Source organism: Parus major, chromosome 1A (genome assembly GCF_001522545.3).
Source record: "Parus major isolate Abel chromosome 1A, Parus_major1.1, whole genome shotgun sequence".
Lineage (NCBI taxonomy): Eukaryota > Metazoa > Chordata > Aves > Passeriformes > Paridae > Parus > Parus major.
The window spans coordinates 48,865,997-48,891,034 of record NC_031773.1 but is presented as its reverse complement, the minus strand read 5'-3'; the positions used below and the strand labels follow the sequence as shown (position 1 = coordinate 48,891,034).

Here is a 25,038-nt window from a genome sequence, read left to right as displayed (position 1 = left end):
GTGAAATTTCAGCCCTGAAATGGTGCCTTTGTGCAATCGTTTTGGCGTCTGCCATGGAGCGCGGGGTCGTTTTCTTGTCCTTTTTTTTATTTTTTTTTTAAATGGCTTCTTTGTTCCCTACTGGACTCCCCTCCCCAGCCTTGCATCTGTATCAGATACGATTAAAGGGATAGGGAGAGATGCTGGGCCAGCTCCTGCTAGGCTGCAGGAGGAGTGGTTAACCCCTCTGTTACCAGTGGTGTTCTCAGTACTGTCTTAAATGCAACAAGCCTTCGGTATGAGAGGAGGAATCCCCTTCCACTGGAGAGTGGTTGAGGCAGAGCCCACTCACTTTCCTATTTTGCTTCTTGAAGAGCTGGAGAAGAGTGCCTATGTGAGATTAAGAACTTTGTTTTCCCACTCTTGTGTTCATCCATGCTGTGTCGCTTCCCTCACTCCTGTGATCAACTTACATACCTCTAATTTCACCATGGCTTCCCTTCATCCCTACCCATGCTGCTGACTTGCTCATCAGTGCCCTTCTGGGCTCTTCCCACAGCTTGTGATTTGGGGTAGAAGTTTTTCATCCTCTCCATGAATGGTCAGTCCTATTTTGCATGGAACTCTTTAGCTGGCATCACTATTATTAGATTAATTAAGCCATCCTGCTTTGGATGCTCTTGGCCCTATACAGAACTTCATCCAAATTGTGCTATGCTTTTTAAAAAGCTTTGAACATGTTCCACAGTTCCTAGATGTGCTTACTCACCCATAAAATGTTTAGTGAACAGAAACTCACTGCATCTGCTCACATGCACCAGCATTGAAACCCTTTGGGATCAATTGTTGGGAGTGTCTGTGGTAACTGGGCTCTTACCGTTCTGCCAGTGGTCTTGACAGATGTTCTTAAGCAGAGTGATACCTGCTACATACTTTTTCTTTCCAGGCAAGTTCAGATACCCTCCCAGGATCTGACTATATACAGAATGTCTTCAACAAGTAAGAAAGTGTATGCATGTGTTCTAGAATATGCTCTGTGTGTATGAGTATTTGTGTTTAGGTTCTTGCTTGTGGGAGGCAAGAGGGTGGGGGAAGAGGAGAAATTAATGTCAGCTTCCAAAATACACAAATTTGTGTATGTGGGGGAGTTTTTTGGTTTTTTTTTTTTTGAAGGTGTGTCACCTGCTACGTGGTTATAAGGAACCAAGATGAGAAACCCCCCCATACTTCTATCCTAGAGAGCATCAGCAGTCACACTAAGAAATTTTTGGATGAAGCACACACAAAATAATACTCTTGACTACATGTGCTGTATCTCAGATGAAGAACAAAAGTCAGTGTTAGTGCTTTTCTCATGGAAGAAATGACTGGAGGTGAGGTGTAAACAGAAGATGAGCTTCATCTCCATGAAGGAGTCTGGACAGCCAGTCAGAAATGTGCCTGTGTCCTCTTCCTGAGAGGCAGAGGAAGGCTGTGCACAGGATCTGTGTGGTGGTGTGTGTGACCCATCATACATGTACTGGGGGAAAAAACAGAGAATTGGCAGGGAAGAGGTTGAAAAAACTCAGACATGTGAAAATGAAACTTTTAAGTTTATTATTCCTTATGTTTAATGCAGAGTTAATGGTGCTAGGATGGCACAGAGACTGAGGAAAGGGAGGTAGGGGAGGAAGGTGCTACTTGCATAAATAAGGGGACAGGGCTGGAAGAGGTTACATGCGTACAGGGAGCAAACATTCTACATGATCTTTTCAGACACCACAAGGAGAAGTTTTCTGTAGCTAAGGGAGGCAGGAAGGGCATCTGACAGTCATATCAGCAGAGGGATACAGCAGCACCCATCACAGTCCACATTTGGTTAAAGTCTCTTTCTAGACTGGAATATGCATTGGGAAGTCCCACAGCATGTCTCTGCAATCAGCTGCCAGGAATCATCTTTTCCTGTGGCAATTTTTGTGCCAGTTCACTCCCTGGCCTGGCAAAATACCCCAGTCTTGGAGGTGACAAAGGAGAAGCAGACTGTCCTCAGATGTTGGGCTGAAAAAAGAGGTTGATCTCTAAGAGCTGGTTGCTTCCAGTTTGAAACCCAAAGGCAAAGAAGATTACTTTGCACCCAAATAGGGTTCTTTCTTTCATCATCCAAGATTGGGTCTGTGTCTACCTTGCTTAAAGCCACAGGAGTATCTTTCCATTCTCAGCATAGATGGGAGGGAGGTTTTGGCTGACTGGGAGACATGATGAACGAATGAGTTCAGCCTTGGTTTGGAGTGGGACCTCAGAGTACTGGAATTAACTCAGGGTGTTGGCAAGTGCATTGTAGCTTTCTTGGTGCTTCTTCATTTCATGCAAGCACCATCAGACATGGAAGAGCAAGGACCAAGTTTGCTCAGAGGTTGTTTGGGGTTCTGAAGAGATTAGAAGAGACTGAGAGGCCAGAAATGCCAGACACAAATGAATGATACAGAGGAATTTTAAAAAAGGAGGATTCACCCATAGCACCGTAATGATTCATTGGTCCTTTCCCACCTCTCCTCCACCTTCATACATGAACATGTGTGTGCACACAGGCTGTGATACGAGTAATGCTAAGACTGACCATGCTGTTCCCAAATCCCATGTACTGTTCAGGCAAGCCTTCAATTCTCCATGCTGGGAAGAGTGTGGGATTAAACAGAGACAAGATGGAGGGAGGAGGTGGGGAGAAAAGCTAGAGTGCAGCCGTGGAAATTGGCAGGGAAGCAAGCGTAGGTTGGTCTTCCAAGGGGTTCGAGATTCTTGCGTTTGTGAATCTTAGGCAGGACTGCTGCACGACGCTGATTGCATGGAAGCCGGCCATGCCACCTCCCTACTGCTCCTCCCATGACACATCTGCTGAGGCTGAGCCACCACCCTACACCCACAGCAGGTGACACCTGTTGGCCATTGTGGCCTGTTGGAAACACTTGCAAACTCCCTGGAGCAGTGTGGGAGGGGAAGGAAAGGACAGTCTCTCTCATCATACAGTCCAGGGTGTGCACAACAAAACCCACCATAGACCAGTCACTCCATGTCTAGAATCCTCCTCATCTAGAAGGCCAATAAGGCATCGCAAGCCAGTCAAGTGGCCTGTGTGAAATTGGTAAAGGGTGAAAGGACGATAAACCTTCCTCTAGGTGGGTGTGCCAGCGACAGCTGGGATCAAGAAAGGCACTTCTTTATACTTGGTAGGTTCTGGTGGCTGGATGGCACTGAGTGACCTTGGAGTTCGGAGGCTCTTCTGCCTGTGCTGATTCTTGGGAGCCTTTCCATCGCTGCTTTGGTCACTGTTCCCCATTCCCTACGGTCTGGAGAGAGTTGTGTACACGGGCTGTTCCCAGTGTGTGGGGCTATGAGACTGTGGCACGGAGGGTGCAGGGTCAGAGATGGCAGTGTAAAGGGGACGTTGGGAAGGTCCCATATAGGAGAAGGCAGAGTAGAGGCCAGAGGCTTGGGTGGAATGGCTGTAGTAGGGTCCCGAGGGCTGGTGGTCCGGGTAGTCAAACTGTGGCCTGGAGATGGAGGGGAAGGCCGAGCCGTAGTGGGGCAGACTCAAGGATGTGTAGGCAATCTGGGAGGTGGAGGGCTGGTCAGTGTAATGGCTTCCAGGGGTGGACCCCTCCGTTTTCACCTGGGCCTTTGAGTCCACCACCGATGAGGTGGCAGTGGACAAGGAGACTCCATGCTGCTTGGAGATCCAGGCAGAGTGTCCGCTGGCTGCAGCCAGGGCGCTCCCAAGCCCATAGCCAGCAGCGGCCGCTGCCGCATAGCCTCCGACGTGGCCTGGGTGGCCGGCGTGTCCGTTGGGCGGCAGGTATTGGTCAAATTCATTGACATCAAAGGTCTCCATGTTGGACATCACCTCGTGACTGATCTCCCCAATGTCCACATTGCCAAAGTCGATGTGTGGCTTTCCTCCTTCCCCCAGCGAACGCCCTTCTCGTTTGGAATCGGCTTTGCCTGCCTGCATCTCGGTCTTAGGGGTGGTAGGAGGTGTGGGGGGCCCATGGCTCTGACCTGCAATGTGAAGAATGTTTTGCGGAGGAAAAAGAGAGAAGAGGTGAATTCCAGCTTTATGACTGGCTCTATATACAACCCAACTCTGTTCTTCCCAGTATGCCAGCAGCTGTCTAGCTGGAGGGCTTGGTGGAGAGAGAAAGAAAAAGCCAAAACCAAATCTCTTGATATCATCTTGTGGAAAAAAGGGAGGATGCAATGATACCTTGCCTGACTAGGGGAACACAAGTGCCTCTGAAACTCATGCATGTCCCTGTACTGCTGACACCAGCAGTCTGCTGTGTCATTAGTAAGGTGTGAGCCCCATCACTAAGTCTTTCACCATAATGACTTTTCTTTTTTGAACCTCTGACTTGGATGTAGTCTGTCAAGAGATTCACTGAAACCCAAGACTCACCTGAGGAGTGTTCTGGATGACCGTCAGACATGGGTGACCCTTCTCCAGGATGCCTGTGATCCAGGTGGGCGCTCTTGTAGTGGGCCTGGATGGCAGCAGCCCCACCAGCGTCGCCCTCTACCTGGCCTTCACCCTCGCCCTGTGTGGCCTTGCCATTTTTCCGCCGGCGGGGCTGGTACTTGTAATCAGGATGGTCCTTCTTGTGCTGCATCCTCAACCGCTCTGCCTCTTCGATAAAGGGCCGCTTGTCGCTTTCGTTCAACAACCTGCAGAGACCAAGGTGGTAAAGAGAAGAGGGGAAAGAGTGAGGCAGGTCCATCAGAAAAAAACCCCCGATGCTCAGTACTGTGGGACAGGGTGTGTAAATCCAAATGGCGGGGTGTTGCCCCATGGAGGGTACTTCCTGGAATGATAGGAAGATCTTGGAGTGTTTCCACGGAGATAGCAGTTCCTTCTTTTCTTAGTCGTTAAGCCCTGCCACTGGTTGGTGCCAGCTGGGTCCTTCCCAGCCTGTGTGATGCTTCTCACTTCAGTAAGTTCAACTTACCCTCTCTTCCATTGCCAAAGTGCAAAGTGCAGCCTTTTGAAGTTGTGTTAAATAAGGTTGGACGAGCTGCTTTTAAAAACTTCAGGCAAATTAAGGGCAGTTGAAATTCTCCTTTGGACAAAGGTCGTATACTACCTATAGCACTGCCTGCCCCGTATCTCTTGCTCTTCCCCAGGTCGTATCTGTTCCAGGTTAACCTTCCCCTTTCTATAGGCTCTGCTCCTAGTTTGAGGCTGTATGGAGCACCAATAGCAACAATTGATATTGGTTCCACAATAACCATGTAAAAACAACCTTTAGTCAACTGGCAATATCTAAAAGGGAATTAAAGGAAATTTGGAAGGGGCAGAAACTGTGCATTCTACTATTCCTGGAGCTTCTGCTCACCTCAGACATGGATAATGCAAAAGGCTGAAGCAAAAGGACCAGCCTTCCTTGAGCTTGACCAAGCAGTTGTAAAAAATGTAGCTGCTGTTTTGCTGGCTTTGTAGAAGTAGATGTGGATGAGCCTTGGTCTCTGGATGAAAGGCACTGCAGAAACGTAAGCTCCTTGTCTGTATTCCTGCCAGATCATGGGCTGCTCTAGTTAAGGCTCTCTCAGGAAGTGGTGAAATGCACAGGCAGGATGCCTCAGAGCATTTGAAGATAAGATCAAACCCATTTCTCAAGCCTTTTGCAGCATTTCAGCTGGAAGCACTTCAATTTCATGTTATGATTTTCCTCCTCATATTCTTGTGACTCAAGATCATCCTGCCTCCAACCAAAAACCAGTGCTCTTAGAAGGGACCAGTCTTCTCATGACTGAGAACTCAAAACAGCCATTATGAATGGCAGGGCTCACAAACAGCAAAAAAAAATATTCCATTTATAAAATGTCCCCACCTTTTTCTCCCCAGGAAAAGAACTACATGGGGATGGGACTGTGCCAGCACCTTAGTGCCCCCTAAGCCCTTAGCACTATAATATCACCAATTTTGTTTAGCTGTAGGCTCTGGAGAAGATATAAAGGACAGAACTGACCTGAAAAACTGAAGATGAAGAGGAGGCATGGCTCAAGGAATACACAGGTAAATCTGGTGGGTGATCAAAAGGGTCACCAGCAAGTAATAGGTTTGTCCCTAAACACCCCTTTCCCCCTACTCCTTGTGCATCCCCTCAGCTGGTAGACGAGAGGTGTGTGGCATGGTGCTGACCTGGGTTCACTCCAGTCAGCCTGAGCAGGTTGTGGCCACACACCACATTCCTCCACTGCCTTAATCCTGGAGATTAAAGCAACTGGGCCACCATGAATCCAACACCAGCTTTCCTGTCTCCCTCCCGCCACTGTATACCATGCTCACAAAGTTCCAGAGGGCTTTAATCCCTCAGCCTGTGCTGCTCCAGATGGCCCTCCAAGGGTCAACCCTTGTAGGCCTTGTGGACTGGGAGCCACCTTGGCTTGGCAAAATGTTCATCCTTGGAGAACGTGGGATATGGAGACTAGAGACAAAATCTGCAAAGCTCAGCCTCTGAGATCTGTCTTGTGGATGGTGTGAAACAGGACCATTGGAGGCTACACAGGTGTCAGATCTCTGCCCTCTGAGCTGTGCTCAAGTGCCTCACCTCTGCTCCCCTTGACAACAGCCCATGAGTAGTGCCACCAGCAGGACAGAGGCAAGTCCACTCCCCACATCTTTGCCTTCTCTCCAAAGCTGCCTGCTCTCTCCTCCCTCCCACTGGGATCAGAATTCAAATCGGCTTTAGCAAAGTGAAACTGGTGCGAGCAGGCAAAGGCCAGGAGATTTGGGGGGATTTGGATTTCACTTGCTTCCTGCCCTCCCCCTCCTGCCCCCCACGCTCTCTGGGCCATAATGCAAAGGAATCTCGCACGGGCAGAGAAGTTACGGATCACAGAGCAAAGCCCTTCATGGTGCTTATCCAAGCCCGACACCAAATGCTCACCCCAGAGCCGAGGGGAGAGGGGCAAGCATCCAGCGCCACGCTCTGGGGGGAGAAAGAAGGGCTGAAACCTTCCTGCTGGCCTCTCACAGCCTCCACTTCTGCCGCCTGGCATTGCACTGCTCCGTGTGCCAGGCGCCTGGCTCAGCTGCCAGAGACCTGACCCTGGCTGGGGCTCAGCTGCCAATGAGTCAGTGCGGTGATGGGCTTGGGCACTGGGGCTGATGCAAGGCAAGGGCTGGCTGGGAGCAGAAAGCACCCGTCCTACATCTCCATGGCCCTAGATTTTGTGGGTATGAACCAATTCCCTGGGTATTGCCACCCTCTTCATGCAAAGATCCCTCCATCAGGGCCCCTTGCTCCTCCCTACCAAGCCTTCCTCCCCTTCTTCCCGTGCCTCCCTTGTTTTCAGCCCCGGAGGTGGTGCTGGCTGGCATTTTGGCTGGGAGTCATGCCGACATTTTCAGCAGCCAGCCTCCATTTGAGAGCTGCTCCCTGTCCCACCCTGGGAAAAGAAAGCGTTCAAGGACAGATTTTGTGACTGTTGAGCACAAACCTCTCCCTTATTTTTCAAGAAGTGAGAGGTTTTTTTTGTTGTCTGCACCCATCACACACCCGAAGTGGGTACAGACTGGAGAAGGTTGATGGGGCCATAAGCCCCCTGGCACCGTGTTTGAGGTCACACAGGTAACGTGGCCATCAGGGCATATCCTGAAACCCCTTCCAGTGAAGGTGCCTGGTACCTGCGGAGGACGTGGCAGTGCAAATTTTGGGCTTAAAAAAAGCGTCCTGGGCTGTTGCATCCTATTTTTCAGATGCCTCTCAAGATTTCCTAGTCTCTTCCATCCCCACCCAGTGCCAATTGGTGGGGACATGCTTGGTTTAATGGTGGTCTGCAGGAAGTCCCTGTGGTCACCAGCCTTCGCCTCTAATCCACCTGTATAAGTTCATAACAGCCAACTTGTGTAACTCATCTGTATAAGCTCAGAACAGCCAACATTTTCCAAAGTGACAGGCCATGGCTGTAGGGTTTTGGTGGCCACCTTTGCAAGAACACTCATCGAAAGTTTGAGATTAAGCCATCCAGAAAAAATCCTGTCTGCTTGCAGCTGTACCCATGTGTAGGAGCTATACCAGGGGGAATAGCAGTGGGAGCCTCAGCAGAGAAAGCCCAACCATACCATGGCTGGAAGGTAAGGCTTTGGGCTACTATCCTAGTAACTTTAGTGCCACCTCCCCTGGAGTTCTGTGGCTGATCTTTCCCCCCAGCCTCACAGAAGGACACACATGTGGCCAGACACTGACTGTATACCCATAACCCAGCTTGCTGTGGTGTGTGATCTCCGTAGGGGCTGGCACGGCTCGGAGAGCCTCAGCGTGCACTAGGAGAGGAGACATTCAAGAGAAGCACCCAGATAGCAAACTTAGCAGCTTACAACAACCCCAGGCCTGACCCCACAAGCTTCTCATCTGAGCCACACTTCCTGGCTGTATTGTGCCCTAAGAAACACACGGGAACCTTGACCATTGTCTGGCGGCAGTGTCCCGCTGCTCTGAGTCCCATGTGGCCAGCAGCGGGAGCCATGTCCTGGGACCAGGGAGGCATTTGGGTGCGTGACTGTGGCCACAGGCTGGGGGCTGTCTCCCTGTGCTCTAAGTGCAATTATCTCTGGAGGTTTCACAGCTCTGCTATATTTTCAAGGAAAATGCAATGCCTGGGAGAAGGGAGACACCATTGATCTAAAATCTGGCAAAATTTTGCAGTAAAGGAATGATATCTTGAAATCACCATTTTGAGAACAAAAAGGGTGGGTCCTCCCCCCACACCCTCTTTTTTTAACAGAGCTTAACAGTCCAGAGGCTGGCAGCAGAGTCCCAGGTGAAAGCAAGCACTGTGGTAAAGTGAAGGCAGAGGAGATCCAAGTAGAAAAGAAGATCAGATGAGACATTCACAATCAATACTCTGCCTTTGACTTCCCAAATAAATCCCTTTGCTGGGGACACATTAGACACTTAGGAGTCAGTGTAAATAGGCTGACATAGCAGAGGGAGAATCTAATGCCCAAGGGGTTGCTTCCTTGCGAGCTACACGGTTTGAAGCCAGTAATGAATAGCTGCAATAGAAAGTGTGCTTTGAAGCTTCTGCTTCAAAAAAATCTGTCTTGGCTCACCCAAAACTGAGGGCTTCCTCTATGAAATGCTGTCAGGGGGTGAGAGAATGAGAGGGCTGTTTGCATGAGCCTTGGTTTGCGTTGGTTGTTGTGAGGCAGGGAACTGTGCTGGGGACTTGTGGCAGAAGGCAACAGGTTGATGGGGTTATCAGCAGAGAGCATCCAACAGGATGGATGCGGCACAGCCAGCCTGACAGGTTTGGCTTCGGCACAACAGCTCTCTGCACATTCATGGGCTGGCTGCACTTGATGAAGGCAGCCTATGGATCTGCTGGAGGAAGGAGGAGAGGCCACACAGAGGACCCAGGATCTGCACAAAGTGAAAATAGGTGTGCAAATTGGTGGTGCCAAAGGATGAATGTATGTGTGTTAGTGAGAAGGGAGGGCATCTTATTGGGTGCAAAGGAAGATGCATATTCCAAGAGACCCTGCTAAGGCTGAGACTGTTGCAGGTCTCTTCCTCTCTGCTGGACTTCAGCCCCTGTTTCTACCTGTGTCTCTCCTTGTCCATCTCACTGCACCTACATGGCCTGCCAAAACTGGGACCATCCTGGGAAGGATGGGTGTCGGACTCTGACTGCCTATCTCCTTTCCCCTTACCTTCCTTCTCAGCTTTAAATTGGTATCCCTCTTGCTTTGTGGCACTGCCCGGAAAAGGAACCCTGTTAGTGCTGGGATCTGAGTTCAGACAGGCTTGAGGCAGCCTCCTGTGACTTAGCTCTTAAATCTTGAGCTCAGCCAGTTTACTGCTAGTGCACAACTGAGCCCAGCAGGGAGGGTGAGCCAAGAAAACAAGATTTCCCAAGGCAGACAGGCAGGGAGGACCAGAATGAGAGTGTCCTCATCAGGAACAAAAGGGAAACTTAGTAGGAAACACACGGAAAGGGCTGCTGCCCAGGACAGAGGTGAGCTCTGCTGAGGAAGCCTTCACTACATCCAACCACCTTGCTCCAGTGTACAGAAGTCCCCTCAAGGGACACCCCTTCCATCCCGCTGAGTCTCCATCCTTCCACATGACCACACAGTCCTGTAGAGGACACCTCCAGACCTCAGCCCTCACACCCCCCGTTCCACCGCTCTCTCTTACCTCCAGAGCTTCCCCAAGGTCTTACTGAGCTCGGCGTTGTGCAGGTGCGGGTACTGGTCAGCCAATTTCCTCCGGGCAGCCTGTGCCCAGACCATGAAGGCATTCATGGGCCGCTTGACATGGGGTTTGCTCTTGTTACTTCCATTGACCCGGACGGGCATGGGAACCAGGGTCCAGTCATAGCCGCTCAGCACCTGGCTGACTGCCTCGCGGATGCACACCGGGAACTTGTCATCATCCGCCTCCGAGTCTTGCTGTTCCTTCTTCACCTTCCCCATCTCCCCATTCCCAGAGCCAGTGAGGTGCGGGGAGTTGTCTGATGCCATGGAGGGTCCTGGGGACAGGCAGTGGTGGTCTTCAGAGCCCACTGGGCTCATCTCCACCTCTGAAAGGTCTTGGTCATCAGCCATCGTTGCTCTCAAGCCTTCCCTCTTCCTTCTCACTGTCCTTCTTCTCACTGAGGAGGGAAGGGAGGAAGACAAAAACAAAGAAAGGAAAAAAGGGGGAAAAGAGAGAAAAAGAGAAGCAACCACCAGATTTGAAAGGGACTCCAAGGTCTCTGAAGAACTGACCACGAGACAGGAGCTGCTCAATTAAAGCGCAAGAAATGCAATTGCCGTGCACACCGCAGAACCCGTGATCAATGGGGGTGGGGATGGGTCGGGGCCCCCAATTAATTGGGATATTGCTCCCTATCTCTGCAATCTTGTGAAGCTGACATGTGTGGAAGGGCCTTCAGCAAGAGGGATAAGGAAGGTTGGGGACCTGAAAGAAGAGAGACATGTACCATTCTGCCTGGGCACAGCACTCCACGGAGGAGTGGAATGTGGAGGAGAGCCACCAAACTTGTGTGGAGAAGTGCCCCTTAATTTCAAAGATATGCAGGGAAATGTCTGGGGGGAAGGCATGGGAGGGGAAGCACCAGCACCATATCTGTAAGCCAGAAGGGACTGATACCCCAGGTGCCAGGGAACCTGAGCGGGTGGCACCACCATGCAGGGAACCAGCCCAGGCCTGGGATCCACACCCAGAGACCCTGATCCCAGCTGTGAGAAAATGCTTCTGCAGGGACATCTCATCCTCTCACAGCTGATAAACCAAAGGCTTGAAATACATCTACACTTCATCCACACACACACTCCAGTATATATGTGTGTGTATGCATATGCATACTCACATTCATGTATCTGTATCTATATTTATATATATCCAGACAAAAATACAGCCAAGTTTAACTTTGAGACAGGCTTTGGGTTGCCTGTCCCACACACTCCGCCTTTCTCCTTCGGTCTGCAGTCACCTCTAAAAGTCCCTGCTGCTGTGCAGCAGTTCCCCCCTAACAGAAAGAAACACTCTAAAAATAAAGGCCTCTCTATCCTCCCCATCTAGAAATTAAAAAATAAAATAATAAAAAAAAGTAGAAGAAGAAAGAAATTAAAAAAAAAAAAAAAAGTGATGGAAAAGCATGCCTCTGGCTTAACTGGAAAAAAAAAAGCAACAGTGCATAGCAAGAATTGCTGTCCCTCTAGTTTCAGAGGGCACCACAGACTCTTGTTTGGGAAAATGAAAAAAGCGAGAGAAAGTAGAAGGAAAAATGCGCGAACAAAAGTGTGCGCTTGTGCGAGCGAGCTCAGGTAGGAAAACTTACATTGCTGGCCGGTGTGCCGGGCAAATCCTGCGAGGGCTGTGATTTGTATCCCAATAGCCCCCCTGTTCTCTCTCCCAGCCCCAGCGGTGTCGGGGCGCGCAGCACGGGGAGGCTCTCAGGCGAGTGCCATTCCTGGAGGGAGGCTTGGTTTTTACTAATACCCCGGCTGGATGTCTCTAGCTGGCTTTGCTGCTTAGCACCGGGGGAGGGAAGGGTGGAAGGTGGAGCCAAGCACTCCTCAGAGCCAGAATACGGTCGGCCAGGGACGGCGGGGAGGGGACACAGGCAGCCCCCCACTCCACCTCAGCCACCAGTAGTATGTTCCCTGTTTTCCATGGTGCCAGCTTCTTCATGAGAATTGCTGGCATTGCTGCTCTCAGTGGCATGGGCAGAGAGGCGGTGCTGGAGGATTCAACCCTGGCAGGTTGGGGTGGTGGGATGCTGGAAGGGGTGTGGGTGGTTTGGGGAGAAGGATGTGGATCCCGAGGATGGGGGTCCCCCTCCTTCTCCCCCTGATAGCATGGTTACTCCTGAAGGGTCTAGAGCTCCCCATGTGCTAAATGAGTCCCTAGTCCTTGTCACAGAGTCGCATGAGGATTCCTCTATGCTGAAATAAGTTGACCTGGGACCCTGTGGTCAAGGCACTGGGAAAAGGGCATTATTCAGACTTGCATCTGCAAGGTAGGAAAGGGGAGGAAGGGGATCAGAAGTGTTCTGAGGGTGGAGGCCATAAGGTCCAGGGGAAATGCCATGCTGCTGGACAGTAGATACTAGTTTGAGCTTTTTTAAGATTTTTGCGCTCTAGGGATGGGCTCTGTGGGATCTTGCCAAGACAAGCAGGCTCTGCTTCATCCAGCATGCTGAGCTGCTCCTAAAGGCAAACATGGTCTCACAAGGAAGGTGGGGTTTCTTGATGAGAAGGACTCTCACACACACTCACCCTCATTCTTGCTGCTTGTGCACTGGGACATGTAAGAGATCTCAGCTCTCAACAGTTTAGAATGTTCTCCCTCCTATCTTCCATTCTCCAGCTCACTTTCCTTCCCACATGCCTCTGGTAGTTGGCTTCTTCAATTTCCTTTGTTACCAGGGCTGGTATAGACCAACAGTAACTCCGTAACCATGAGAAGTCACCCACAAAAATTCTGATGATCTCCTATGGTAGCAATGAGATAAACCAAGCTCCTGCCCCAGCTCTCTGCTGGAGACCCAGTCTGAAGACACTTCAGTGCTAAGTCAGAAAATACAAACAGATTCATACATATGACCCAGGCAAAGAGCTTGGAGGGATTTCAAGAACATTTTCAACTCCTATAGCAGACATTCACTCTCCAGAAGCTTTGTGTTAGAAAGACCCAGAAAAAAACCACTGGCTGGCACCACACAGACTGTGAGGGAACCAGTCCCAAGGATGATGCTGAGCACCTGAGCTAAAGCCCTCAGAGCAAACCTGTGAGGCTGGTTGCTGCCCCTGCAAACTGGCTGACAGCTTAGGGGTGTTTCCCTGCATGCCTAGTGTTTTCTGGAGTACATAAAGTTCTGAAGCCATAGGGTGGCTGCAGAGAAAACCTTACTAAAGCCCAAAGAGAAGCCTTTACTGAAGAAAGCTGGGAGGAGGAAATGGCTCTGTGCCATCAGGATCAAGCAGGCAGCTCTGCTTAAACAGGTTTCTTGCACCCCACAGGAAAAAATAACTGTCAAGGAATCATCTCCTACCTTTCTTCTATTCAGTATTACCTACTCTGGAAAAAAAAGATGGGTTCAAATACTTTTCTTCACATGATGCCTTCTTCCCTTTGGAAGAGAGGAATGTGTCTTTTTGATGACAAGAAAACCCAATGGAGAGCCTCACAAAGCAGCGTTGAGGCCCTGCTTCCTTGGCCAAAGCAGCAGCTGGTCAACCTCAAGTCTTGCCATTTGGGATGTGTTCTCTCACCAATGGACACCTCAGTTGTAGCTGGCACAGGATGAGGACTCACAGCACAGACAGGGCAGCTCACTCTGTTTGGCATGCAGATGACCAGCAAAAACTAGTGAGACAAGGTAAACTCATACACAGTTGTCTGTGGCCCACTGGATGCAGAGTCAGTAATACTGCAGAGCTCATGGCACCTTCCCCCAGCCAGTAAGGGTCATCCTCAATCTACAAAGGCCCTGCATAGGAGTGTGAGAGAATCTCCAGCCTGGGCCAGGGAGGGAGAATGACACATAAAATGGCCAGAAAATGGTGTTTATTTGCTCTCCCTTCAGGTGGCTAGTTCCTTTGGATTCCACAGGAAAGAGGCAGTGTGACAGAGATTTCTTGTTTTCCTGTGGAGTGAGGATACAGGGTGCAGGGCTACAAGTGGTAGGGAATGAGAGGCCAGGGGTCCTCTAGTGCTTTGCTGATGAGGATCCCCAGTCAGGAGACAAAAAAAAATTGCCCCACAAGACACTGAGTGAAGTTTACAGCCTGCTCAGTTCACACCCTGAGTGCAACAGGTAAACTGCAGGGAGAACAACTCCCAGCTGTGCAAGAAAGGAATCAGACCAAGGAGGGATTTCAGTAACCTCCAAGGCACCGGACCAGGGTTTTTCCCACTGCTCACCATCCCTGTCAGAGCCTGCTGCCACCAGCCAGCCAGGAGCCAACTCCAATTTGTGCCTCGTTGCAGAGCCATGGGTGGCTCAGCTGCAAGAGAGAGATGTCCTCAAAGGAGTTTCTACCATCCACACAGTCTCTGCAATCTCAGTGTCTCCTTGTATTTAAATGCTGAAGAAGGGGCTTTTCCCCTCCCTTCTGCCTTTCTCCAGTTCTTGTATTTTGAATCCTTTGGTCCTGCCTCCACTTTTTGAATTCTCTTTTATTTTGCAGTCTGTTTACCCCTTTTTTCAGCCCCCTCTCAGAGCAGTGAGTGTTTGTATATCTTTGTGCAAGTCTCTTCTCTCCACGTGTCCTGTGTACATACCATTCCCAAGGATGACAGGAAAGACACCCTGCTCCAGGCTGGCTGCTCGGTGAACAAGGAGCACCATCGCAGCGGCATCTGCTTGGTAGGGTTTCAGCAAGGGGACCACATTGGTGGGACACCTCCGCCACCCGGGTGTGACCACGGAAGTTTCGGGGCAGGGGTTTTGCTAGATGACACCTATCTCCTGCACCTTTGGGAAGGGAGGAGTCAGAGGGGAGAGCCTGTCCACAGCAGAGGAGCAGCAGGATCCCCAGCAGGAGAGCCAGCTTTTGTCCCCTGCCCAACTCGGGGGCACAGCACTGGTATTGTCCCAGCACTGCCTGGGAAAATGGGAGGGGTTCCCTGTGAAATCTTTCCATACAGTAAAACAGCGTCAGAGCTGGGGAGCAAGGAGGGGACGATACAGACATTCGAAAAAATACACATACACACCCCCCAGCCAAACAATACCCACAGTGTGCTGAGGGAAAGGGAGACCCATGAATTGGGAGTTTGATAAGGATTTTCTCCCGCGCGCGCCTGCTCTCTCAACGGCCCCTTCAGTTTTCCCAACAACCCACCCCCCCTTCCCTTTCTGGCTTTCTTGTTTGGGCCTTAAACAGTGCACGGTCTTTGTTCAGGATACAGGTGAATGACAATCATGTGATTAACACACACTCGCGCACACACACGCACGCACATAAAAAGCTTTTTAAGAGCGTCCAGCTTGCTCCAGACCCAAAGACGGGAGAGGAAGCCCGGGCTAGGAGGAGCTGAGGCGGCGGCGGTGGCCGGGATGGGCACAGGCACTGGAATGGATGAGCGGGCACCACCTCCTCTTTGCAAAATGCCCTTCATGTGAAGGTGGGCACGTGAGACAATGAGGGACAGGTGGTTGGGGCGGCGGGGGGGCGAGGTTTGGGATTTGGGTGTGGGAGTGGGTGCTGCCCCTGCTGCCTTCTTGCCTGTGCCAGGCAGATTGGTGTGGATTTGCTGTGGCTGTATCCCCCCTGTGATGCTGTGGGAAGGACAGGGAATGGCTATACCAACGTCATGTTAGGGAGGGAAAGTAGATTTCTCACACCAAAGCCAAACCCTTGACCTGCCCTATCTCCTAAGTGGGATTTGCATCATTGTCGGTATTGAAGCTTGCTGCTGCCTGGCATGGCTTGGTGAGGAGGGGGACAGCCCTCCTGCTGGAAAGGGGGTCTCTCTCCCTGTTGGTGAGGGAGAAAGAGGGAGGCAGAGGACCAGGCAACCCAGATGGTCATGGGAGGGTTGATGATGTCAGGGACAGCTGACCCATGTTGGAAGTCTCGCTGTCCCAGTCAGAAATAGTGTACCCGACATCCTCAGTGAGGACTGCCCATCCCCTTCGGTGTGAAGATGCACTGGGCCTTAGCACACATCATCATCATGGCCATGGGATATCTGGGAAGCTCATTATTCAACCCTGGGGGCAAGTGGAAGCTAGCGGCCAGGTGACCATTTGACCACCCACAGAGGAAGTCATGAGAAAATTGGAAAAACTAGAAAGGTTTCAAAGTGATACCCTTTTTATTTGACGATTGCATAAGTGTGATGCTCTGAGAAAAAGCAGGGAGGAGCAAAGGGAAAGATCACTATAATGTCTGGAAAACCTGTGAGCCTGCAGATGATCTGACTCGTGAGACATCATGGGACATGACTGATGACAGCCTGAGAGAGATCAGGACCAGGTCGTACCCTTTGCTGGAGCACCCAAGCCCAGCCCCATCTCCACCACTTCCTCATGCCCTTATCTCCAAATTCTTCTCCCACCCAATGTCATGACCACTCTCCCAGGCTCCCAGAGTGCAGGTCATTTTCAAGGCTTGTCCATGAACAAGAGAAGCAGAGGGTCTCTGAAGGCCATGTTTGTGTCAATTCTGCATCTGCCACAATTTCCAAAGAGCCCTTTGATTTGCCTTGTGCCACAGGCAGCCTCCCAACTGAGAGCAGGGCACAGAATCCACTGCTGGGCTCTGATCTTCATCACCCCTCACTGTTCTTGGCCAAAGCTTCCACTGTTTGTCCCAGACCCTTCCAGGTGCCTCTGAGCTTCCAGTTGTGGGCATTGATGAACTGGTTGTTTGTGATGAAGCCTGAGGAGAAAGGAAGTGGTATGGGTCAGTTGGGAAATGCCTGCAGCCCTGCCTGGGTTTTGGCAGCACCATACAGCAACCATGTGGTTACAGGACAACTGTACAGGAACTTTCGCCATGGGATGTCAGGGGAAACACAAACCAGGCAGTGCCTGGAGTTGTTTACTGGTGGACTGAGCTGTTTCACAACCCAGCGTCCTGGGCAGGCAGCTAAAGAAATGTCACAGTGGCTGCCCTCCTCCAGGATTATCATTCTGTATGGGCAACAAAGCCTGGATGGTGCTGGTTGCTGCATAACCCTGCACTCCCATCACCTCAGGAGGGGGTGGGAGTCCTCAGGAAGTTCTCTGGGGACTGGGTCTGGATGTGGTTTCAAGAGTCCCACCTGGCTCCAGAGCAGGAGTAAAACCTGTTCTCTCTCCAAGGGATAGTGTGGGATGCCACAGGTGCAGCACACTACAGCGTTGCTGCCACTGGCATATGGCCTTGATGTGGCCAAGCAGACTTTGCTCAGCTGCATTTTTTGTTCTAAAGCAGTGGGTTATGGTGCTGCTGCTCCAGAGAGAAGGTGTAGGGAAAACCTTGTGAAAAGTAGGGAGGAGAATTATCTCTGAACATTGCAAAGACCCCAGGCAGCTCCTGGCCTGTCATCTTGGCCAGTCTAATGTTTCATGGGCATGGCAAGGACCTGTGATGGCTAAACGGGACAATTTTCCTGCATTACTCAGGTCTGAGAAGATCAAAGAGGAATGGGGCAAGCATGTCTGTCTGCTACCTGCTTTGATAGATGGCACAGAGCCTGCCTGGCTGTTAACCCCTGCATCTCCTGCTGGAGAGGACAGGTGTACTTCCAAAAGGCTAACCCCAAAAAGCCTGCACTGAAGGGGTAGAGCTTGGGGAGAAAGACCTGGTTGCCTGTTCTTGGATGGAGTCTGGCATATCCAGTGTTATGTAATGGAGGGAGCTGGATGCTCTTGGTCTGCACACCAGATGAGAGATGCTTAGAGGGGAAAAGGAGGGAGTTGTACAAGGTTGGGCAGAACAACCAGAAAAGGGGATCCTCCCAATGGGACCTGTGTCTGTAACAGTGCTGAATGACCCCAGTGGGCTCATTCTGTGGTGGTCAAGGTGGCTCCAGGGTGATCTTCACCTTTGCTAGTCCCCTGGATGCAGGGAGGCTCCTGGGGAGCCGGGGGAAGGGTTAAGTCGGGAAGGCTTCAGCCTGCTGCCTTGGCCCCTGTAATTCCTCCAGAGAGTAGGACTGGGAGAACAAGGAGCCCTTTCTGTTCACAGGAATTAATAGCAAAGAGTCATCTGGGGTGTCATTCAAGCCCTGATCAGCTCCCAGAGGAATGTGAGGGAGAATGAGTGAGGGAGCACGGCCTCAAGGCACCAGAGCTAGGGCAGGAGCAGTTTGGCTGGTAACCAGAGTTACCAGCCAGTATTTGGGCAGTGGGACCGTCTTCCTCTTCACCCCAGTGTCCATGTCCCCTCTGCCCTGTGCAGGGGTTCACCCTGACACCCATATTCAAAGGGCTCCCAAGCTTGTCCCTTGTTACCCATCCCTTCATCCAGGGAGGGGTGAGATATTCCAACCCACCAACACAGCCTCCCCTCTGCTGAGCCCAGACAGAGGGACCAGGCAACCAGGGGCCAGCACAGCCCCACTGCTCTCACAGTGGATGTGAACTCCAGCAGGCATCCCCTTTCCAGGGCTGCCTCACCACCCCCAGCCTGTGATGGCAATGTTGTTGTCCTCCCAAGCAAGCTTGCCCATGAAGAGGGTCCCCAGGGAACCCTCAAACACAGCCAGGGGCTGTAACTCAGGGTTCAAAGTTCAGTGCTGAAGCCTTTGCTGCTGCAATGGCTCATTCAAACTCACCTGGTCACTGCAATTTCAGGAGAAAAAGATTGGGCTAAGGATTTGTTATGCTGCTGTTTTACAGTGTTGCTTCATGGCTACACAGGAAGGCTTGAAAATATTGCATGGTGACACGGCAGCTTTGCTTGTAATGGAAAACAGCTCTGGTGAGCCAAGGAGAGATCTTGGACACATCTCTACTTTCCTGAGAAGGAGACCTTGGAGTGATTCATCCTCTTTCATGACCCCCTGCCTCCTCTCTGCTCAGCTGCATCATGGGCAGCCCATGTGACAACACCTGGTAGCACAGGGTGACTTAAGGCTCTGGTGATGCAAAATGGTCAACTCTGCCATGTGAAGTACAGCACCTTCAGGGTACCCCTTCAGGTCAGCTCTGTTGTCCACGGCCACAGCATGGACAACAACCTGAGCTCACCAGCCTGGCAGCAAGTATAGGTCGGGCAGACGGCGACCTGCGTGCTGTGAAAACAGAGCTGTGCTGGAGTCATGAGTTGCTTTTGCTGGCCAAAACATATCTCATCAAAGCCTCCCCTCCTCCCCCCAGCACCAGGTCAGTGTAAAACCAGGCTTAAGCACCAGCCTGTGTCTCACCATCCTCTGGGAGATGCATGGTGCCACTGGGATGGACTCTGCCTGTGCCCTGCTCCCTGTGCCACCACCACTGCCACAATGAGTGTGCCTTGTCATAGAGGGGTTAATAAATGATGCAAGAAAGAAGCCCTTTAATGCACACTGACCTTTGGCCTTTCATAAATCACAGTGTTGGGCTGCAAGTAAGCGGGGGGCACAAGGCGTTGGGGGGAGAGGATGGGAGGGGGTCCATGCAGCTGCGCCACGGAGTTGACATTGTTCCCACCACCACTAAAGTGCAACAAATCCCTCTATTGTGTTCCTGGTTTATCTGGTTCCTCTTGTTTATTAGCAGAGGTTGTTTGGCGCTGGCTCCAGCCCTGGGCGGGTGGAAAGAGTGTTGGCACGCACCAGAGAAGGGGAGGGAGGGAGTGGGGGGGATCGGGACTGGAGGACGAGAGCAGTTCATCAATGGCTGTATTGTCCCATCTTTTTTGTTGCTCCTGTAATGATATGTTCGAAAAAAGGGGATTAAAAAAAAAAAAAAAAAGAAGGCAAGGGTGTAGAGGGGGGGAGATGAGAGAGGGAGAGAAAGTCAAACTGCACAGAAAGACTGGATAAGAATGGCCGGTCTGGGCCCACAGCGGATGCTGTTGCAGCTGGGGAGGATGGGTCAGGACAGAGCCGCGACGGGGCTGCTCTGTGCCTTTATGCTGCTTATTCAGGTCGGGAGTCGTGAGCCCCAGCGGCTCAGGCTGGACCCACCCGTGCCAACTCTATTCATGGCCAGCTGGGACCACGTGCTCATGGCAGGGAGGACGGGGTAGACGGAGTGAGGAGTTGGGGCTGGCGAGGAAGGCTAATCCTCACGTCCCTTGAGACTGAACCTTTGTACAGAAGAGGCAGATGGGGGGTACAGCATCTTCTCAAAACACTGTTAGAGTCCTTCACCCTGCTTGGTTGTTGTCCCCCAACATACCCACCCATTATAAGTAGTAGGACCACCTCCCAAATTAGCAGGGATTTTCTTGCACGCAGACTTTGCTTATGTTTGCTATTTTTCCCTGGAGCTGCCTATGGGCACATGCTCATGAGCAACTCCACTGGTTTTCATGGAGATCAGTGCTCCCAGGGATTGATGGGAAATGATAACACTTTGGTTGCCAATTTGCTTAAAGGTAATTGCCAGCAGAGTAAAACTGCCATAGGCACAGGGGCTTTGCCCATCATTGCTCTGCCTGTTGCCCAGTGGAGCTGAAGGGCTGCAAACATCCCTAAGAGGAGCACATGCCTCCATAAAGAGCCTCATTGAGATCAAAGTGATATTTATCTATAGAAGAGTGAAATTCTGTCTGGGATGCATAAGGGCATATTTCAGTTCATTTCAGGCCACTACTGGCCGGTTTTATCCCAACCACGCTGTTTCTGCTCCAGTGACTCCACCACTTCAGAGGTGTCAGGTAGGGCCATGTTGATCTGAACATGCATAGGAACTCTATGGTGATTTTTAGTTTTTATTTCAAATGGCAGAACTCAGAGATTGAGACATTATTTTGAACTTTAAATAGCAAGTTTTATTTCATTGTTTTAGGGTCTTGTGATTGACCTCTCATCTTTCAGCCTGGGTCAAGTTTTAAATGCAAAATGCTGGCTTGAAACAAAATGTCAGAAATTCACTTTGAAAATGTCCATTCACAGCATTTTGGCATGTAGAAAAGAATAATTCAGGAAGATTGCCTTGAAATGAAATGTTTTGATATTTTAAAAATCCGTCTCCCACACTCACTTTCCAGTCAAAAGTGTTTGTTGAATTGTCTGAATTTGCAACTTCATTCCCTTGAAATCCCATTTCTTAGCAAATTATTTACCAATAAATGCTTCCCTGGTACCAGTCATTCCCACCCAATGATGCCAATCCTTGCCATAACTGGGAGGTCTCAGGATCTCCACAAAGTGGTGGAGCATGCTTGGATTCCTGCCTTCCCTGGGTCCCACCTTGGCACAAGTGATCTCAGAACTCAGCCATCAGTCTGTGTCACCCAGTCCCTGAAGGTGCCAATCCCTGACACCCAGCACTGGCACCACTGTAGCTTTGTGGCCTTAGAAATTAAGCTTAAGTTCATGGAACATGGTCACAGAAGTTTGTGTGGTGGCAGTTCAGGGTATTTCTAGAGGGACGTATGAGGAGTTGCAGGGATGCAAAGGTTTGGGAGGGGAGGAGAACACAGGACAGATCCCCCTCATCACAGGGATATATGTCAGTACATGCAGAAGAACCTCTTTCACCTGAGTGGAAAAGGAAGTGTATCAAAGCCAAGAAGGATTGCTGACTTGATTAAAGTTAACATTTTTCATCCTCTCTTCTCCCATGTAAACATGAGAGAATTGGCCATAAAGAAATGTGCAAGGTAGTGATGACAGGATTATACTAGCTGCCAGAAGCTTCCCAACCCTTCATTTCATGAGCCATTCATGGTTCAGCTCCCCATCTCCTCCTCTGCTCATCACACCTCTCCAAGAAAATGAGCTTCTCCACTGTAGGAATTCCTCAAACTGGATTCTGGCTTCCCTCAGTCAGATCCTGCTCTGCATCCAGCAGTTATTTCCATACCCAGTGTTAACTAAAGCATCTTCGTGAAACAAGAAGCATCTTTCTGAAATGAAAAAATGAATAGGCAAGATTCAAAGCATCAATTGTCCAAGCAACTGGACCAGAAGGAATGGGCAGAAACTGATGCACAGGAAGTTCCACCTGAATATGAGGAAGAATTTCTTTACTGTGCAGGTGACCGTGCACTGGAACTGGCTGCCAAGGGAGGTTGTGGAGTTTCCCTCACACTCCAGAACTGTCTGGACACAATCCTGTGCCATGTCCTCTAGGATGACCCTGCCTGAGCAGGGAGGTCGGTCCAGATGACCCCCTGTTGTCCCTTTCAGCCTGACCCATTCTGTGATTCTGTGAATAATTCTCAGCAGCAGTCAAACCCACTTCTTGTTCAGATAAATCATCCAGATCCACTTGTCCTTTGTGTCCTCCAGTCAAGTGAGAGGTGGCTTTATAGAACTTCTGGATTACAAGCCCAAAGAGTTACAGGGCTTTCCTTAAAAACATTTGGTCACATGAGTATAACAGCAACCTGGAAACAGAGTACAGTTTTCTTGGACCAACTTGAACTGGGGGAAACATTAATCCTACACCTGAGCTGGACAGTCGTGGGAATATATTGAAAACAGATCCAATCTGACATTCTTGTGTCTCTCTCTTTTCTTATGGGCAGTCTAACCTAAGGCTACCTCCCAGTCTCACCAGCCCTCACAGCAGGCAGCACTGGTGACTTGGAAGGAGAAGTTAGTGTCTGCCCAAAATGGCACGTGGAGGAAAGGAAAGAGCACTGGGACCTGGATTTCTGCAGGCAAGTGCACCCCTGAGTGCACTCCTCAAAGGCAAAGCCTAGCCTGAGCTGCTTCCTCTGCAGGCAGCATCTTGACCACTCTGCAGATGTCCCCAGGAGCATTCAGTCAGCAGTGGTGAGGACAAGTCAGGTTGCCTCAAGGCTGTGCCTGCAAAGTGCCGTAGTTTGCAGCAGGGTCCACCTCTCTTTCCATGCCAGCAGGTAATGGAAAATAAAATAAATACACGCACGTAAAGAGGATGTCTCATCCCAGACCACGTGGGAGACAGTCCCTGGACTCTGAGGTATCAGCTATGCTCAGGGAAGGACTGACTGCTTTCAGTGGCATCCCTCAGGGCAGGGAGAAGACTGTGGCACTCATCATGAACTTCAGCGTCCAAGCTGTCGTCAAGAATCTTATCACTAGGTTTTGCTTCCCAAACTCCAGGGAAGTTCAAGAAATCACTTTTCTGCTAGCAATGATCTGGGAGTTTTTAAATGGGTAACCGCATTAAGCTGGAAATTCTTAACAAGCCCAGATTTTCTTAATCAAGAGGTACATTTGGGATGTTTTAAACCTAAATGCCACCTCTTGGGAAGAGCACGGGCCCTGCTCCTCAAAGACAGTCGAACCCTGTGCACTTTGCTGGGGAGCAGGAGAGGAGTCACAGCCCCCCGGCACGAGTGACACGGTGACTAGAGGAGCATGGCACTGCTCGCGGAGCATCCCGGCCCAGATGGCACAGCTGAACCTGCCGGGTGGCAGGACTCCCCGGCACTGCCGGCTGCACCACTGCCTGCTCCCACGCTGGCCACAGCACAGCTGGCTGTGTCCCTTCTTCTTCCTGCCCCCAGGAGACATCGTGGTCCCCTGACCACCAACGTGGCCCCTCTGTCAGGAGTCCCCTGGCTCACTGGTCAGCTCCATTTGAATGGTGGCATGAGAATTTCTCCCTCATTCGCACAATCATCTTGCCTTGCCCCCCCTATCCCAGCCATCAATATCCTCCTTCCCTGCCTCCCTCCTCCTTCCCCGCCGCCTCCCCCTTCTCTCCCTGGAACTTCCCTGCAGCTGCAGAGCTGGCCAGACAATCGGGTGTTTTAGAGAAATACATTTTTGGGCTAATTTGCCATGCATAAGTGTTTCTCTTACCCTTTAAAGGCAGGGAACAAAGAGCACATTCTCTGGGAGCTCTGCCCTGTTGTGAGCAGCCCTGCAGCTGTACAGCACTGTGCTACCCTCCTCTCTCCTGCTCCACTCCCTGCTAGCTGTGTAAGGAGATGGGGCTCTGCTTCTCCCCGGGACCACAACATCTCCTACCCGCCACTACACATTTCTTTCTGCTTTGTTGTTGTTGTTGTTTTTTTGTTTTTTTTTAAAGAAGAGACAGAACAAGTGCAGAGGGAAAGGATTTAGCAGCACTATAGCCTAGACTGACTTGCCAGATTCTCCAGGTAGAAACTTTTATGATGAGACATCATTTATTTGTAAAGAGTCTTAATTTTCCTTTATTTAGGGTTTAATCCTGTGTCAAAGTATTTTTATTCCCTTGATAAGTAACACTATGGCAATATCTTACACACACTATATTAAACTGGATGAAAGTTGAGATTTTGTTCTTTCAAGAAAACATAGTCAAAATATAAATCCTGTAAGAGGTTTTTGGGTCCTGTTTTCTCACTTCAAACACTCACTGGTTGCTATCCCTGCTCACCCCTGGAACTGTTTATGGTCAGGTTAAATGGACTTTGAACAACATGGTCTAGTGGGTGGCATCCCTGCCCATGGCAAGGGGGTTGGAACTAGATGACCTTTAATGTCTCTTCCAGACCACAACATTTTATGATTCTATGATTCTATGATTCCTGGCTAGGGAATTTCTCAGACAGGATGATTTTCCTTTTTAGGGATAAGATGCTGAGTGATGAACAAATTTGACCTGGTGGATCAAATTGGGAAGAAGATGCAGATGTTCTGCTATGAATCATTCACAGGTTGTGGAGAAGGAGATAGCCTGGAGCATCTGGACACTGAGGAACTAAAGATTTTTTCAGCTTTTTGGGAATCTCATTTCAGCATTTGCTGAATAATCTTTTTCCTATACATAAAAAGCTGGTCCAGCAAACAGCTTGCCAAGTGGGGTGGCAGGTTCTGATATAAGAGAAACACGGCTTTTAAATCACGAATAATGAAATTACTCACATCAGTTCAGCAGCACGGCATTGAGGCAAACTTTTACCATCAAGCCCCCTCCCATCTGCTGTAAATATTTAACTCAGTCCAAACCAGTCCCATTTTCAGATCAAAATTCAACACAGCCTAAAGCAGCTAACGGGAAGAG

The 25,038-nt window shown here is 50.3% G+C and overlaps 1 protein-coding gene and 1 long non-coding RNA gene across 2 annotated transcripts; one reads left to right on the top strand and one right to left on the bottom strand.

Moving 5' to 3' along the window:
* Positions 1-1,552: 1,552 nt before the first annotated feature.
* Positions 1,553-12,172, bottom strand: SOX10 (SRY-box transcription factor 10). The gene is made up of 4 exons (XM_015629471.3): positions 11,800-12,172; positions 10,152-10,608; positions 4,409-4,674; positions 1,553-4,011 (listed from the first exon to the last, which is right to left on the bottom strand). Exons 2-4 carry the CDS (start codon positions 10,559-10,561, stop codon positions 3,296-3,298), a joined length of 1,392 nt encoding a protein of 463 aa, XP_015484957.1. The 5' UTR covers positions 10,562-10,608; positions 11,800-12,172; the 3' UTR covers positions 1,553-3,295.
* A 3,161-nt stretch (positions 12,173-15,333) lies between these two features.
* LOC117244403 lies at positions 15,334-19,460 on the top strand. Its single transcript, XR_004497401.1, has 2 exons — positions 15,334-15,593; positions 18,799-19,460. It is a non-coding gene; the product is annotated as an uncharacterized LOC117244403 (long non-coding RNA).
* The last annotated feature ends 5,578 nt before the right edge of the window (positions 19,461-25,038 follow it).

Coding starts and splice junctions, on each gene's coding strand:
- SOX10 (XM_015629471.3), bottom strand. CDS start 10,561: ATGGCTGATGACCAAGACCTTTCAGAGGTGGAGATGAGCCCAGTGGGC. Junction 4,675..10,151: donor ACCTTGGGGAAGCTCTGGAG/GTAAGAGAGAGC, acceptor TGGTCTCTGCAG/GTTGTTGAACGAAAGCGACA. Junction 4,012..4,408: donor TCATCCAGAACACTCCTCAG/GTGAGTCTTGGG, acceptor TTCACATTGCAG/GTCAGAGCCATGGGCCCCCC.